Below are 17,986 nucleotides of genomic sequence, written 5' to 3' on the forward strand. Positions count from 1 at the left end.
GGCCTTGTTGAATTGCACTTAAGAACATAACACTGTGGATCTACTGCAGGCCATACATATGTCTTACACCTTTCTTGTGTATTCATAGTCCATTAAGATATGCAGCACAGGAAAGAAAAAACTGAAATAGTGAAATAACTGAAAATAAGAGAACTGGTTATTGTTCCAATACAATGATTAGCTATACCACAAATTAAAAGGATTAAGAAACTCTTAAAAGCAACACCTTCTGCACAGGTGACTGAACAACCAGTCGTGGTTATTATATAGTTAACTAAAACTAAGCTCAAATAATTAGATAATCAAAAATAAAAACTTAAAAGAAAATAAACACTGACCAATATAATATTTTTAATAAATCAAAACTAAACGAGACTTAACAAACTTAATGAAGAGAAATTTTATATTCATACATACCCAGCAGGTCCCTGAGATCATGTGATTGGGGCCTGCAGGCTGTGCAGGATCTCTCCCACTGAGCTTAAGAACTTTTGACTCTGTGGTATTTGTGCCATTTATACTGAAAGGTGATACATAAATGAAACATTACTTTACCTTTTACTTTCAGAAGGAGCCAAATCACTCTGATAACTAAATTAAAAATAAATTGGTTATGATTCTCACTTATAAATTTAAAGTTAAGTAAATAACTGATCTACGCACACCGGTCACTTCACTTCAACAACTCATCAACACTGGTCAGAGAAGACCAGACTGCTCTGAGCTGAAAGGAAGGCCACACCAACTCAAATAACCTCCTGTTACAACCAAGGTATGCAGAAGAGCATCAGTGAATGCACAACAAGGCAAATGAGCTACAGCAGTAGAAGACTACACTGGATGATACTCCTGCCAGCTAAGAAGAGGAAACTGAGGCTATAATTGGCACAGGCTCACCAAAATTGGACAAAAGAAGAATGTGGTGTATCCTGCCCTTTATTAACGCCTCGGCCTCATGGTAGTGCTGTAAAGATGTGGGCGACATTTTCCCTGGCATACTCAGATGCTCTCCACAAACACCAGAACAAGAAACGTGGGACAAAAGTCTGTGAGCAATGTTTCCAGCAACTTAGCAACGCTGGGGTTAAAGAAAGCTCAACGGCACTGAAGATGTATCAGAGAGAAATGTATCGGTGAATTTGTAAAACATTACTTGACGCCAAAGAGAATCCATACCTTTCACGGAGATGAAGAGCTCAACATCACACCTGCAGGAATGCGGAATGTTTCACGTTAATCATACTAATTTCCTGTTGGGTGTAATGTTGTAATGTTGATTGTCGATTGTTACTCGTTTAACTCCGTGTCCACTAGGGGCGATGTTGCACTCATTTTTGGTTGCTCCACATATCTTTCAAAAACCTGGGGGGGGTGGGGAGGATGGGGTGGACAAGTTCAGTGATGAAGACATTTACACTTGTGAGGGCATGAGTGACTTTTGCCAAGAGGCTTAACACTTTAATAGCTGTAAAATCGCTGTGTAGCTCCGAAAACCCATCGGCTGCTTGTTTGCTGGGTCCATTCTGTGCCTGGATGCCACTGTGAACTATTATTGGGATGGTAACGCCCTAACACTTGATGCCACATCCCCCTTCTCTTCCAAGTCTCTGGGCTCATTCTGAGAGAAGACACCCCGGGCAGAAGGCACAATGATGGGCAGCATCAAAGGACTCGAGAGGTTTGACAGCCCGGGGAAGGGACGAGGGCTCCGGGTAACCAGACCATTTAAAGTTGGAGAGCTCCTGTTTTCCTGCCCAGCCTACTCCCACGTGCTGTCAGTGAAAGAGAGAGGCTGCTACTGCGAGTTCTGCTTCACCAGGTTAACACTTTGGCAGTGCATCTTTTGCTCACCTCATTAAATGTATACATATATAAGCGCATTCTCTTAGGAAATTACAAAGCCACTGTGATGTTTTGTTTTGCTTTTTACTGGAAATGTGCTTATTAGTAGTTAGGACGATGTGAATTGTAACTAATGCACTACTCCTTTTTCCTGCAGGATCATATAAATTCTGCATATTTGTGCTGTCTGACATTTTTGTTTCTGCATGCAAGAAATTTGAATAAATGACTGCCAGTGCATCTTCTGAGCTGCCAGGTTGCAAGACGTATTGGGGAGAAAATGTAGCTTGATCATAAAAGTTAGCTTCACAGTTACAAACAGATGTTGAATGGCCATTTTAACATCCTATTTACACAATAATTGTCATAAATAGAGACCCTAAATCAACCACCAGAATCTGTTATGCCATATTCAAAAGCCAGCATCTCATATAAGCCCCAAGCTGCAGGTTTAATATTTGTGTTTATTTTGACAGTCTAGTAAGATCTGGCTAACAAAATGTAGAGACTGTTGGTCAGTTGCCAAGTGTTTTAGGAATTAAAAAGATATTTTTACTATTTCTAGAATTTTATTTTGAAAGTCTGTCAAACTTCTTGTAACACAGGAAGTTCCTTTAACTTTAGTTTTTGGCACTTAAAATTGTAAAGTAGCAAGAGTAAAGGTATGCCACATTATACATAGCCTGTTCCACAAATTTGCAACATATATGCAATTTAAAGTGAAAAAATATAGTCTGGTAATATGTTATCACAGTGTCCGGGCTTTAATCATGTCAATCTAAGAGATGTGTGACATATTCTAGCAGAAAAGTAGAAGAAAAGGGGTTTGGAAAGGCTTTTAATTAACTTTCAGTTTGGAAACAGAACCTGTGGAGGCAGATCTGTTCATAAATTGGTTCGACATACTGAAAGATCATTGTTGATCAAGAACCATTAAAATCAGTTGTGTAAAGCTTGCTTTAACTCAACAATTGAGCAAAAGACAGCATCCTAGAGACAACGTCCTTTGTGACTTGCTCAACTTTACACAGTTCAGTGGTAAGTTGACCCCTGAGTTACAGTTGCTCTTTGCAATAGGTAGTTTTAGTGTGTCATGCTTTCCCACTGGTTGCTCCGGCCCGTAAGTGCCTTATGTAAACCTAGTGTGACTGCGGATGGTAAGAGCCTCAGAATTATACTGGTGAACTTTTTGGCAGCTTTACTGATTCAATGTGTTAAAAAGACAGCTGGCCTGTCAGAGGGTCTGCTCTATTAATACCACAGTAGGTTTTAAAGCCCTCCATTGCTATCAGTTACAACAAGCTACTAGCAACTGCTATTTCATGTGTCAAAGTTATGGAGCAAACATTTAAATGTCTATACATGCACAACTGAATACTATTATGCTACTACAATTCAGTATTACATAACCAGATGCATTCTTGTGGATATGTTGGCCCTTTGAAAATAAATGGTGCAAAGATGTGTACGGTCTCAGGGTGATTTCTTTTATATCAACTCAGTGCCATCCGCAGGGTAATAAAAAAAAACTGTTTTTGTAATTTATAGGACACAGCATTTGGCAAGATGTGGGAAGTGCAAGAAAGCCTTCTACTGCAATGTGAAATGTCAGGTAAGAAAACATCCTGCAAAGTCACAGCTCTTGTGTGAATTCTTTAAAGTGCACTGCGCAATAATTTAAAAAAAAAACACATCTATATTAAAACTTGGAGCTTAAAAAGTCTATTCCAGTAGTCATAAAGCCAGGGTACATCGCTGACAGGTCGCCTGTCCACCAAAGGGGCCAACACATGGAGAAAGCACAAACCCACAAGCACAAACCCTCACATCTCATACTTACAGCCAAAATAGATCTACCAGTTGGACCGTGGGAAGAAACCTACACAGGCATGGGGCCTCTTTGAATCATTCGATTTGAACCCAGAACCCTCTTGGTTTGCTAACCACTGTTCCATGCACTGCATTCACTACATATGTCATCATTATTTTATGGGTAAACATGACATCTAATCAATGTCTTTAGGCTCTTCAAATGTAAATCCTAAGAAGTGTAAAATGACAAAAAAAAATGTGCGACTGTAGAGAGGACAAACAAGTGGCGACACATCATCAAGCTAAGCTCTATATTTCTGCTTCAGTACTACTAAAGGTACAGTTGACAATAAGTGATAAAAGCCAAAAAGATTTTAAAATTATCCTGCTCTTGCAGCTCTGCTCTCAATGTTCCTCCCAGCAGACAAACGCAGGCATTTGCAGATGCTTCATGTGCACATATAAACAAAGTAAGTCAATTATAACATTTGATTTTATGTAAGATTGAAACCTGATTCTCCTTGGTGAAAGTCATCAGCTTAACTCATTGCACCATGAGAGCTTAGCTTATATCTTGAAAGGATTTCTACAATCTTTAGTTAAATATCTCAAAAGACCTGCTATTGGCCAAAGTCTCCCAACATTTGCTCAATTATTTTAGCCTGAAAACAGATCCCAGAGCAGGTGTACTCGTCTAGTTCTCTCTCAGACCTGTCAAATTAGAATTTAGTTTTCATATCCAGTGTCCAATGACATAAATATATCATTCATGTGTCTTCTAATGTAGTCTCAGCAGATGTACAGCTTAGCTGAACTTGGTTGTTCTATGCACTTCTATATGCATGCATAGCATGCTCTATTATGGAGTGTGTAGGATGCAGTGTTGTTTATAAAGTTGGGGACTAAGCAGATAATTGAGTGGGCCATTCCATGTTGGAGGAGTGAAGAAGCAAGGATAACATTAGATTAACAGAGTGCCAGCATGCCACCATGCTACAGCTTAATGCCACAGCTGGTAGTGTCGCTTAGGGGTTGCCAACTGTTAGGCCTTCTGTTGTAGTGGGACATAAACTGTCAATAGTTGACTGAATTGAATGTACTCACATTTCACTTGGCCATAAAGTAAAGAGGGGCTTTTTGTTTTTTTATGCTATTATTGCATTTACGCGCTCCTTAGAAAGGGGACTGGGCCATGCACAAGCTGGAGTGTTCGGCAATGGTTGCTTTTGGAGAGAACTGGTGCCCGTCAGAGATATCCAGGCTGGTGGCGCGAATCCTTGCAAAGAAGGTTGGGCAGTTAATAATACATAAAATACAATAATCTCTTTTTTAATCGCTGTCCAGAGTTTCTTAAGGTCATTTCTGCTAAACATGTCTATTTTCTGCAGAAAATGCAGAAAGAACGATGCGTTTGTGAGAAGATGTTGCTCATAGGAGAGATGCAATCACGTGAGTACTTATTTCTTTACAACACAAGGAGAAAAAACATACATGATTTCTTGATGGTGACTTGGCTGTGGTTGCTCTTTATGAACTACACTTATCTAGCCACCTGTGTAGTGTCTGTGCAGAAACACTCTACAAGTCAGTCCAAGAGATCCCTAGATACCCTCAAGATATCTCAGAGAAAAATCCACTGAGAAACACCCTCAACCACATCTATATATACCCTATAGATGTGGGTCAAGTGGTGTCCAGACTACATAACAAGTGTAAATGCTTGAACGTGAAATAGGAGCTCTTGGGAACACAGCGCAGATTGCATAAGTGTCTCTCAAGTCAAATGATGTTTGACCAAGTTAACAAGAAGAAACTTATAGTTCTTAGTGCAGTGCAAACCATTAAAAATGCATTTAGTTAATTTATGTGAAAATCCAAATAAATCATGTAAACGCAAATAGAGTTCAGTACAAGTGGATCCGTTTTTAGTGGCTTAACAAACAAAAAAAATGGTCTGGTACGAGGACTGGGCTGAACATTAGTTCAGAGTTCAAAGAAATATTTAATAAAAACTCAAATGTAACCAGAGCTCAAAAATATATTAGACTTAAGCCTCGACATTACTGATAAGACAGGAAAATAATAGGAATCCACACACTTTAGACCTCTCTAGACCCATCAACATGTATAACCAAACAAAAAAGAAAATCTTAGGGTGAAAAAAGCACAGCACCGTGAAACCAGTGAAACAATAAATTATTTTAAATGAAACCAAATTCTTTTATTGTAACAGACACAGAGGATGAAGATAATGAGAAAAGAGAGATGACCGAGGCAGACATTGCCAGATTCCATCGCTTTTACTCCAAACATCTGGATGTGCCGGACCACAAAGAGCTACTCACGCTCTTCTCCCAGGTAATGCGTTGTTACACCATGTAATTTTGATACAGTGAGGACCTTAAATATCAAAAATAAATGCAGGTATTGTGGTATGAAGTAGTAAAAGTTTTCTGTATCTGTCCTTGTGGCCACTGAGCTGAAAGGGGTGTTATAAAAGTGGTGCAGAGGGTGGTAAGCAATGTTCTCTCTAAGCTGGGCACGTGCGCAATTGCGCACTGCTGGCATGGTCTCTGCGCACAGAAAATCTGCGTTGCGCACAAAAAAAATCTAACCTGAATTGAAATTAAAATTAATACTTCAACAATCCTGTTTTGCAGTGTTAGTCAGTGAGTGACTGGCTGCTCCCATTTGGGATTAGAACGATGCCACCTTATCCCATAGTTCAGCCAATAATGCGTATATACGCAGCCAATCAACGCCATTGACAGGCTATGACAGCGTCCTTATGTGCCGACACCGGTGTTTTAGCTGGCAAAGCGGCGTGGCTGATGTGGAGTGAAGCCACGTTAATGACAACGTGTACAACCATTGGAGATGTGAGCAGGACAGACGGAACAATTGATGGAAAAAGTGTAGACTTTATACCAGTTTTTAAATTGTGTTGATAGGCCACGTAAAACCAGAGTAGTGATAAAAAAAAAATGCAATGTTTGGTTTTCTTCCTGAATACTATCGTTGTTTATATTTACTGCGGGAAGAAACGATAAAAACGGCGTTTTATAAGAAAAAAGACTCGAAAGCGCTCTCCACCTGTGAGCAAAAACAACCCCCACCCCCTCTTCCTTTCCTATTCGTCCAAAAAAGTACGATGTCGACCAATCAAAAAATGATATGGCAACGTGGCATCTAGTTGTTAAGAAACAGGGTGAAGTTTTAGGAGTGACGGCGGTGTTTTGAGATGTGAGAGATTTGAGACGTTTAGCGCAAAGGAGGAGTAAGACAAAGGAGCTGATAGTGGACTTCAGCACTAAGCAGGAGAGGAACTACCAGACCCCCGTCATCAACGAGTGCCCAGTGGAGAGAGTGGACAGCTTCAAATACCTCGGAGTTCACATCACGCAGGACCTGTCATGGTCCTGTCACATCAACACCGTGGTGAAAAAGGCCCGACAGCGTCTCTACCACCTCAGACGCTTGAGAGACTTCCAACTGCCCTCCAAGGTGCTCAGGAACTTACTTACTCGTGCACCATAGAGAGCATCCTGGCGGGAAACATCTTAACCTGGTTCGGGAACAGCACCATGCAGGACAGACGAGCTCTACAGAGGGTTGTGCGGTCAGCTGAGCGCACCATCCGCTCCGAGCTCCCTGACCTGCACTCAATCTACAGCAGGCGGTGCTGGACCAAGGCCAGGAAGATCGTGAAGGACCTCAGCCATCCCAACAACAGACTGTTCTCTCTGTTGAGGTCAGGAAAGCGATTCCGCTCCCTGAAGACCAACACAGAGAGACTGAGGAGGAGCTTCTTCCCGCAGGCGATACGGTCTCTCAATCACGCCACCACACAGTACTGACCCACACATATGGTTCTTACACACACACTGGACTTTCTGGACTTTGTTTTTGCACAACACTGGTCACTATATTCTTCCTTTCCAGTTAATACTTGTACAGCTGCTGTTATTGTGTATATATTTATTTATATTTAGATTTCTTCATACATTCTTATATAGTTCTATATTGTGTATTGTGTATTTTGTTGTACAGTTATTTTATTTTCAACTTTAATTTATATATTTTATCTTATTCTTCCCAGTTAAATTTACCCTTCATTCTAATTTGTGTTGTACAGTTATTTCATTTTTAACCTTAATTTATATTCTATTCCTTCCTAGTTAAATTTACCCTTTTTAATTTTTCATATTTATTTCCTATCTTATTCATAGCCTTTCCTTTTTTGTTTTCTTTAGGTCACGAGCAGTTGTCCAAGCATTTCACTACATATCGTACTGTGTATGACTGTGTACGTGACAAATAAAATTTGAATTTGAATTTGAATTTGAATCTTGTGTAGTTAGTGTGTAGTGTAGTCAATAGTTTTGTTGTTTGTGTCAGAACAAGGAAGCGACTACTGAATGTTACAGGTGTTACAGGAGTGATCTGCTGTTGTCAGGCCTGCAGGTATCAGGCTGTTGTTCTTCTTTATCTCATAGTGGACAGAAATAATTTTTTGGAGTGGCACAAATAATTTGTGCACTACACAGGTCAATGAATAGATTTTTTTTTCATGGTAAGTGGGCTAAAGCAGTTAATTAAAAGTAATCTAACATAAATGTAAATGCTGTAATTTGATTATTTTAATAAACCATGTAACTTGGCTGGATTAGATGCCGGCGTGACCACAGTGCACACGTCTGCTGTTGCTCACAGTGGTCCAAGGGACCGCTCAGGGAGTTTGTGTGCTCGCTCAGACAAGTGAAAAATTAGAGGGAACATTGGTGGTAAGGACCCATTAATTACCCACAGCCATTCTCCACAGTCACTTGTGTTACCTCTGCATCAGTATAGGAAGGAATCAATACGGTCTGTTGATCCAAACTGGATTTTACTGACTTCTGGGTGACGTGTCAAACGCCAGCTAGTTAGCTGATAGCTAAGCCAAGCCAGCACACACAGTTGTAGTCTAATTTTTATCATAACTCTTCTCTGTTCTTCTCTTTGTCTTAAACAATAGGTTGGCTGCAATGGTTTCACTATAGAGGATGATGAACTTTCCCACTTGGGTACTGCAGTCTATCCAGAGTAAGAAAGAAATGTCACGCACATGCATATGAGCACTTTTTGATTGATGACCCAAAGGAATGGGCATAACTTTTCTTCATAAAACAATAATATATGACAATAGGAAGAGAAAGCAAAAGTCCAAGAGACTGGCTCAAAGGTCATATGGAAGTAATCAAACTATGAAATGAATTGAAATGAGCTTTAAAGTCCGAAGAGACAGTGTTACAACAGCGCGTGCTGACAACTGGAGGGGAAAAGTGAACACAGGAAGTAGAAGAGCTAAGTGAAACTGATTTTGGGATTTCCTTAAAAACAGGAATTGACTTAAATACAACCCCCACACCATGAAAGGTTTTATGAACACATGTAAGGTTTCAGCAGCACATATACTGCAAAGTACTTCCTTACATAACTCTACCTACTGTTGTGTCTCAGTGTTTTGTTTTGTTTTGTTTTTGATTTCCTGCACTTTGTGTTTTCTAATGACTTCTATGGATGTCAGACTTTTTATTTAGCTTTAAAAGGCAGTTTGTTTGGTTTGAAGTCACCAAAGGCCTAACTGTCCACAGGCAGCAATATGCATGATCTGTTAATGTCAGTTCACCTAGTTATTTATACTGTAGAGTAGTTCATCAGTGCAGCTGGCTTAAAAATTAGGATTAGCAAAGAGTGGTGCTGGTTTAGCTCACTGGATTGAGCAGGCAACCAATATGCCATAAGAATAATGCAGAGGCCTGGGTTTGAATCCACCACTAAAGCCATTTTCTTATTGTCTTTCTCCCAGCTTACCTGTCCTCTCTCTAATGTCTATAGGATAAAAGCTTAAATCCCCAAAATATGTAAATTAGCTTCGGAAAACCAAATCAGCATAACAATGTGATGCTAGAAGGAGAGGAGAGAAGAGAGGAGGATGAGTATACCGCCAGGACTTTTCATTTGAGCAGGGTTGTCAGTGACTTTGCTGAGTGCAAGACCCAAAAGATGAAGTTCTGATGGGCGAGTAATTTGTGTTTTTGTAAAGGATTTTAAATATTGTTACCACATGTTGAACACTCGTACTGTAATATGCGCATATGTAATACATGAGGAAGCTGGTCAATTGGAAATGATTGCTGAATGGGGAATTCTAGGATGGGGCTTCTTTGGTACAGTGACTTCATCCAGTCAGTCTGCAAGGACCTGCGGTTTACGGGCTTCTCTGGTTTGTTCCATGCTTACAGACATTGCAGTTGTCCTTATTTTACTTTAGCGAGCTAAATCTGTTTTTGGCTTGTGGTAACCTATTTGAAAAAAATGGTGGGAGTTTGTGGCACAGGCTTAAAAAAATGTGTCTGTTGCCCTGACTTCTGACTGCAGTTGTTCATGATACTGATGAATAGCTGGATTATTGATTATTGTTATATGCTTTTTTCCAGCATGCAGCCCTGGTAATAACATATGTCAGTGTCATGCAAGAGCTCTGTGCAAGCACAGTTTTAGCCTTGTAGTAATACCACTTAAAAATAGTGAGTAATCATGCAAATGCTAGGAGTAATACTAAGCCTCAGTTTTTCCTTCTTATCCATAGTAAGAAGGGTTCGCTTTTGTTTAAATCACTTTCTTTCTTTTGATATCTTTCTCTCTGCACAGCATGGCCCTGATAAACCACAGCTGCCTTCCCAGCGTCATAGTCACGTACAAAGGGACATCGGCTGAAGTTCGGGCAGTGCAGGACATGAAACCTGGAGATGAAGTGAGGAAAAGAGACAGCTGCTATTAGAGGGGGTTGGGTTTTGATCTTTTTTTTTTTCTTTTAAGTGTGTGTGGAGGAGTTGGCTGGCCTTCCTATGCTAGGGCAGCACATGCTAGTTATGTCAGAGTTATTTGTCAATGGAAGATTGACTGAACAACTTTTAAGTTGGTGAGAAACTGATTTTTTTTATGTTAAAAATTAAACTGTGCAATCGCAACTTATTATAATCACTTAACATTAATGCTAGAAACAGGGAAAAGAGCTAGCCTGGCAAAGGTGAAAAGGTACAATTATAACAATAAAGTTTATTTCAACTGAACTCATCTTGTTTGTTTTATCAGCATAAAACTCTTAGAATGACAAGTTACAAGTACATTACTTAAAAAAAGATCAAAGAAGAAGAACAATGTGATTGAGACACCAGTCTAAAAATTGTTAAGGGAAAGGTAGAGAACAGCAGCATCGCTAATGAAAAGCACCATGTCAATGATAGGTCAGTGTGTCAAGAGAAGCAGGAGATCTGGTTTGAAGGAGGGATGCAGCAGCAGATTTCAGACGGGTTATTTTTAGCAAAACCTTTGCCCTGCGTCTTAGGAGCTATGTGGCAACAAGGAAGAGAAAAAACAATGTCAATGACAGAGAGTGTGCTTTATTTTGAATGTGTGTGTTAAATCCCCTTATAGGTGCTTATCAGCTACATAGACCTCCTCTACCCAACAGATGACCGCAATAACAGGCTGAGAGAGTCCTATTACTTTCTCTGTGACTGCCAGGAATGTAAAAGCAAGTCAAAGGTAAGACCTGGTAATATGTAGAATGGAGATTAAAGCCAAAAATTAATAATATGCATCATTTGGATGGGTGCACATGTAAGAACTGGGAAATGCTACATGCCACAAGGTATGTACTCTCACCGGCCACTTTATTAGATACACCTGGCTAGTACTGGATTAAATCTCCTTTTTCCTTCAGAAGTGCCTCAATTCCTCGTGCCATAACAAGGTGCTGGAAACTCCTCAGAGATTTTGGTCCATATTGACATGATGGCAACACACAGTTTCTGCAGATGTGTCCACTGCACATCCTTGATACAAATATCCTGCTCCACCACATGTCTAAAGGTGATCTGTTAGACTGATATTGATGATTGTGGAGGCCATTTGAATACAGGGAACTCATTTTCATGTTCAAGAAACTAGTTTGAATTTATCTGAGCTTTGTGACATGGTACATTTTCCTGCTGTAAGCAGCCATCAGAAGATGGGTACACTGTGGTCATGAAGGGATGGAGATGATCAGCAACAATGCTCAGTTGGTACTAAGGGGACTGAAGTGTGCCAAGAAACTACCCCCCACACCATCAGACCACCAGCAGCCTGAACCATTGAACCATTACTTTCATGTTGTTTAGATTAATTTCTGACGAAAACATCTAAATGAAATTGAGACTCATCAGACCAGGCAACATTTTTCAATTTTCCATCAACAAGGTATTTTCACCTAGAGCACTGCTCCATTTCACACAATTCTCTATAAACCCTAGAGATGGATGTGTGAGGAAAATCCCAGTAGATCAAAAAGAAGTCCTTTCTTCCCCATTCTGATGCTCAGTTTGAACTTCAGCTGGGCATCTTGACCATGTTTACATGCCTAAATGCACTCAGTTACTGCTATGTGCTTGGATCATTAAGATATCTGCATTAACAAGCAGGTGAAGAGGTGTACTTAACAAAGTGGACAGTGAGAGTATAATTTAGGAATTTGGAAAGCATTGTTTTGACTCTCACGCTCTCTCTCCTGTCTTCATCTATAGGACAAGGCAAAGTTAAAAGTACGTAAGCAGAGTGATTCCATTGAGCCAGATGTCATCAACAACATGGTTCGTTACGCCCGGAAAACTATCAGAGAGTTCCGGGAATTCAAACACACAAAGAATATCCTTCAGTATCAATAGATATCGTTTTGTGCCTTCTACATTGTATCGTAAACTTCATAAGGACCAAAAGCTGAAGAGAACTGTCAGAGTACTGTCAACAAGTTGAAACATATCAGCAATAGTTCAGCATTCAAGCCTAAGTTCCACATTTTCCTGCTTTATTCCAGTCAGTATATTATAATTATTGTCTTACAGATGAAATAGCTGCTTGACATTTATCATTTTTAAATAATTTATTTAGCTACTGCACATTTTTACCAGCAGCAACACCATGACCGACGGGAACTACAACAACAACACATTTCTGTACCTTAACACGTTTATATGACTGTTTGCCATAAAGATAAACCCTGATATCAAAGATAAAGTCACAAAAGTTAACAAGCGTTTAACTGGGAACAAAATGAGGATTGGAGATTTACACAAGTACTGAGTTGTGACCTTCTGAGGTGGAATTCTTCTGTCCCACAGAAGCCCATTTGAATCCTTTGCCAACTATGAGCTTGTAGCCTTGACTCAGTGCCACCCCCTAGTGAGTTGCTGGAGATGTGCGAGCAGAGCCTGGAGGAAATGGGAGCCGTGTTTGATGACTCCAATGTGTACATGCTCCACATGATGTACCAAGCCATGGGGATTTGCATGTACATGCAAGATCTAGATGGAGCTATCAGATATGGCGAGAAGCTTCTCAAACCTTACAGGTATTAACATAAAAACATGTCCCCCCCCCCCTCTGCTGTTCTTTCCAAATGTATTTGTTGTTGCTGTGTTTTTGTTGTTTGTTTTGTTTTGGAGGGTGGGGGTTGTTGTTGTTTTTTGGGTACTTAAAATTAGTCAGATATTACAGACTGTATTCCTGCAGGTTTCTTTATTCTGGGTAATGTGTTCATCTAAGTTTATTTGTGCCTTAATCTTCTATTTGTTTACATCAGAAAAATCTAAATATGAATGAATTATGCTCAACTAAAACCAATAAGCCACCATACATAAATACATAATTTCAGCTTAAAATCAGCCTTTTTCAAATCGCTGCATTTTATCAACCGTTATGATATTAGCTCATGTTTAAAAGCATTTTTCAAGTAGTATTTTTATTCCAATCTCCCAAAAGCTGGTATAATTTTGAAAATTTGCAAAGTTTGGGGGTTTTCTGTGTGTTTTTTTACTAACTGTACTGCATCTAAAAAGATCGGTGTTATCTTAGATGTGTCTTTTTTCTTCTTCTTTCATTTGCTTATGTGATCTTGGTCCAATGCAGTCATCTCTATCCACCTTACTCCCTTAATGTCTCGTCCGTCTACCTGAAACTGGGCCGATTGTACTTGGGACTAGAGAGGCAATCAGCGTGCACCAGCGCTCTCAAAAAGGTAACATTAGACTGTCTAAATACGAAATAAATACTAACCAGTGAACAACTATTAATAAGGTAATAGCAATGTTTTTTCTATTACACTGCCTGGCCAAATAAAAGTCACCAGCTGGATTTAAATAAACTTAAACAGATAAGCACTTATCTCTGTATAATTACTTGAAGTGATTGAAATGTCTAGGCTAACCCTAACTAACTCTTATTTCTTAAAACAACCAGGTCGGAAATGTATAATTATGTTTAATAGTAAAATCAAGTGCATTTCTACATTCACAATGTGAAGAGAGAAACAGGAATCAAACGGCTGTGTAGGCCTAAGGAAACCACTTATCAATTGGTTAATTAGAAAAGATTGGATCTGGAACAATAAAGGTCTTATGAGTCTGGCTTTACCCTGTTCCACAGTAATGAGGCATCAGGATAAGAAAAGAAGCAGATGAAGTGATGCACACATTATGGCTAGTGCCTACAGTACAAGCCTGTGGGGGGCAGTGTTAGGATTGGGTTTACTTGAGTTGGTCAGGTATTATGTGCCCAAAAAATGAGGTCAGCTGACTACCTGAATATAGAAAAGTGTTCACCTTCAGTATACCTACACATTGAAATAACATACATACAGCAATTGTGTGATGTTAATTAATAATAAATTTACTTGCATTTCTACAGGCAATGGCTATAATGGAGGTGGCTCATGGGAAGGATCACTTTTACATTGAAGAGCTGCGTAAAATGATAGCACAAAAATAAAGAGAACAAGAGAGAAATATCAAGACTGATCCATAAAGACTGCATACACTTTCCAAACTTTGTCTTATCCAAATAATTTATCTTGGTTTTTTCAGGAGTATGTCTTCACGGTTATTTATCCTGCATCTTCCTATCAGTTAGACGCAGGATACTTTTGCAACAAGCAGGTATTTATTGTGGAATTTGCATGAAAATATGACTTTGTGGAAGGTGTTTTGTTTTTTAAATCAAGTAAATAACTTTGATTTGGCTTGAGACTACAGCTGTACTTTGTAACCCAAGAGTTGAGTTGTTTATGGAGGTACGCAAATAGGAGGATCAATGCGTCATGCAATCAGGAGAGCTGCATCACCATATGGGGCCTGTTAAATAAAATTAATGTATCCCTGTGATGGTGGATGCTTCAGCACCTCCTAGAACTCCTTTTATCTGATGTTGATGTTTCACTGTGATCTCGATGCTGCACTTTTAAAGAAAATAAGGCTTTATTGCATAATGAGCAAGTACAACAGCTTCAAACATGTCTGGGGAGAGAAAACTGAAAAATGCATATACAAAACATATGTACACATATTGAAATGTATTTAGAAGTTCTGCCAAAAAAATTAAAAAAGACAACTTGAGGGGAAAAATTAAATATTAACAAACAGTGGAATGCTGTGTGAGAAAATACTGTCAAAGAGAACAGGAGTGCAATAAAACACTTAAATGTCAAGAGAGCACGAAGCTTATATTTATCAGAGAATATATACATTGAAAAAATTTTTTAATCCATGCATAGTTTACTATGTTGCGGTATTTTAAGGGTACCAAGTCAAGGAAGGAAACTATAAAAACACTTGCAGAAATCTTTTTTCACATGCCCATTATGTACAGAGTTATGCTGGACATGGCTGGCTTTGCATTACAATTCAGAGAAGCAGGAAAACATATTTAATGCAATATGGGAAAAAAAATCATTCAGAACGCAATTTTACAAACAGGACATGGCAACACATTTTTCTTCAGCTGGGTTTGGATACGATTATTAGAATTTCTTTGTTTCTACAATGAAACCTAAAAAGTAATGAATTTAGCCAAAAACCTAATCAGTACAAAGAGTGTATCAGCCCATCAGCTTCTCCCCGTAGTTACATATTACTACAATAAGGCACAATGACACATTATACACAGCACTTGCTGCATATGGACAAAGTTGTATCACCAATTCCAGAGTTTTGAAATGTTTATGATGATAAATGATACATATATATATATATATATATATATATACATACATTATATATATATATATATATATATATATATATATATATACACACACACACACATATATATATATAAAATTCTTTAGATGATAAAGAATTGCTAAAGTGTACTTTGTTTGTCTGCCTGAAAGGAACTTAATTGAAATGCCTCCTCACAAAAACACATTGGAGTTTTTCCAAAAACTTAAAAAGAGTTCAAAAGATCAACATGGTTGCCATGGCAAAGGTGACCACAGCCTTTATAGAAATAAATAAAAAATTTCTTACAAATTTGAAGTAAATACTTGCTGTATTAAATCAATACAGGAATAGGATCATTTTAGAACAGCGATTTAAGAATACTTTTGTTTGGCAAACTCTTTCAGAGTATAGCAATAATACTGCTGCCACCTACTGTTCATGCAGCATAATGCCATTTCTAATGATGGCTAAATGAGAAATGTACCAGTGGTGCGATATCTCCTAATTGAAACTGAGATTTAATTTCTCTAGATACTTCTTAAGAAACCTGAAGCTGAAAAAACCTGAAGGAATATGCATGTTTCACACAAAAAGTCCAAGATCAAAGGGGGAGAAGGAACAAAATTTGAAATACACCGATTAGGAGAAATGGCTGTCAGTTTCTATACAAGCCCACCAGATCCGTTCCTCCCTTGAGGTGAGTTTTGGGTTAGAATTTACATACAGATGAAGTGCCACACAGAAAACACGAATCTCTGTTCTTCCTTCCCTCCAGCTACCAGTATACTGTGTTTGTTGTACTGTCCTCATGCTGACTTTAAGTACTCCGGAGCAGCCGATAGGTGCTCGGGTTCAAATAAGGCGGGAGTTCTTGAGAAACTGGATAAGAACCTGGTGGACAAACTTATACTGGGATATGGTCTGTACCATTAGCATCCTCTGCTGCCTCAGCTCTGATAGCATTGTGGGAACCTCCACGGGCTGAAGGGGAGAGAAGAAAAAAGAAAGAAAAGGACAACAGTGAGAGCCGGTCAAATGTTTTTGATTGAGGTGTAACTTTATGTAGGAATAAAATTAGATAAAAGTGGGATTATGTATATCTTGCATGTAAAATATCCTAATTTACCAAGTTAAAAACATGCTTCTAAGGGATGCATGTATCCTGCGACTGTCAAAGAAAGTCAGGGACTCTAAAAATGTTCTATACCTTCACTAAATTTTAAATTTGCAGCCCCTTAAGGAAATCATCCACACACCTCATTGTGCTCCAAACACCTGATCATGAGCTCAGTTAGGATGACCACTCCAGTTCGACCTACACCGGCGCTACAGTGCACCACCACAGGTGGATTGAGGCTCTTTGAGGTGTCCAGCATAGAGTTAGTGTGTCTCCTCACAGACTGGATCTCCTCCAGATATGCTTCAGATAAGAAAAGTCACATTGATGTCATGTTTAGTCTTTATGCTGGCTCTGTCCTTACACATATCTGATAAAGCATATTTTTAATAAATGACGGGGCGGCCGTACTTACAGAGAAATCCCAGTACATATTCAGGACAGCCCTGCTCAGGCCAGTCTGTGTATTGCAGATGCCAGACCGTCCTCTCCTGGCCAGACAGCAGGTGTTTAACCTTCAGCCCCGTAGTGGCGTAGCACCCTGAGTCCGTGCGAAATTTGGTGGTCACCTTGAACTTGCCGTGAGTGGCTGAGTTGTGTTTGGAGCCCAGTTTAGGCCAATAGCGATGACTCTTGGACCTGCCGCCCTCCTAGATGAAAGGACGACAAGCGCCAGATGAGAAGTGATTCGTGGGTGATGGGAATGAAGAAAAGAAGCAGATGAGGCAAATTAGATGTCAACAACGAGTCCTGGCCCTTAGAAATAAACCTAAAGTCACAGTGACACAAACTCACCACAGTGTCATTTCTCTCACAGACAGGAAGCTTAAAAAAAAATCCACATCTGTGTGTATGTGTGTGTCAGTGTACCTCCTCGGCAGTAACCATGGCGATAACGTTGACCCCCTGCTCCCAGACCATCTGCCAGAAGTCAGCACAGGTGTTGGCTAGTGGACCCTGGGTAGCAATGTAGTGCCATGCCTCCCCTCTGATCATGACCTGGGAAGACATGCAGAATCAATTAGTGGATATTACAGTATGCAGTGCATATGCAATCAGCCTCAAATATACAAACAAACGCTTTTTTGTTTATCAAGAAATTAAGCCAAATGAAAGAAAACAAACACAGGAGCAG

General features: G+C 39.4%; 2 protein-coding genes across 2 annotated transcripts in view; one reads left to right on the forward strand and one right to left on the reverse strand.

Moving 5' to 3' along the window:
• Positions 1–1,398: 1,398 nt before the first annotated feature.
• Positions 1,399–14,914, forward strand: LOC146691838 (N-lysine methyltransferase SMYD2-like). Its single transcript, XM_085431830.1, has 12 exons — positions 1,399–1,819; positions 3,391–3,454; positions 4,832–4,942; positions 5,043–5,103; positions 5,888–6,012; positions 8,672–8,739; positions 10,351–10,453; positions 11,137–11,247; positions 12,267–12,387; positions 12,916–13,090; positions 13,648–13,756; positions 14,425–14,914. Exons 1-12 carry the CDS (start codon positions 1,650–1,652, stop codon positions 14,503–14,505), a joined length of 1,299 nt encoding a protein of 432 aa, XP_085287956.1. The 5' UTR covers positions 1,399–1,649; the 3' UTR covers positions 14,506–14,914.
• A 901-nt stretch (positions 14,915–15,815) lies between these two features.
• LOC146691839 (tyrosine-protein phosphatase non-receptor type 14-like) overlaps positions 15,816–17,986 on the reverse strand; it is a 45,075-nt gene continuing 42,904 nt past the window's right edge. Inside the window, exons 17-20 of the mRNA XM_085431831.1 lie at positions 17,722–17,850; positions 17,267–17,501; positions 16,991–17,154; positions 15,816–16,715 (exon numbers count right to left, since the gene is read on the reverse strand). Coding sequence (XP_085287957.1) covers positions 16,587–16,715; positions 16,991–17,154; positions 17,267–17,501; positions 17,722–17,850 — 657 coding nt within the window. The 3' untranslated portion in view covers positions 15,816–16,586. The remainder of the gene's footprint in view (positions 16,716–16,990; positions 17,155–17,266; positions 17,502–17,721; positions 17,851–17,986) is intronic.

The sequence above is a fragment of the Copadichromis virginalis genome, linkage group LG15 (assembly GCF_057382275.1).
Source record: "Copadichromis virginalis isolate Kocher_CV1m ecotype Utaka linkage group LG15, C_Virginalis_male_GT1.1, whole genome shotgun sequence".
Taxonomy (NCBI): Eukaryota; Metazoa; Chordata; class Actinopteri; order Cichliformes; family Cichlidae; genus Copadichromis; species Copadichromis virginalis.

Coding starts and splice junctions, on each gene's coding strand:
- LOC146691838 (XM_085431830.1), top strand. CDS start 1,650: ATGATGGGCAGCATCAAAGGACTCGAGAGGTTTGACAGCCCGGGGAAG. Junction 4,943..5,042: donor CGCGAATCCTTGCAAAGAAG/GTTGGGCAGTTA, acceptor TATTTTCTGCAG/AAAATGCAGAAAGAACGATG. Junction 6,013..8,671: donor TACTCACGCTCTTCTCCCAG/GTAATGCGTTGT, acceptor CTTAAACAATAG/GTTGGCTGCAATGGTTTCAC.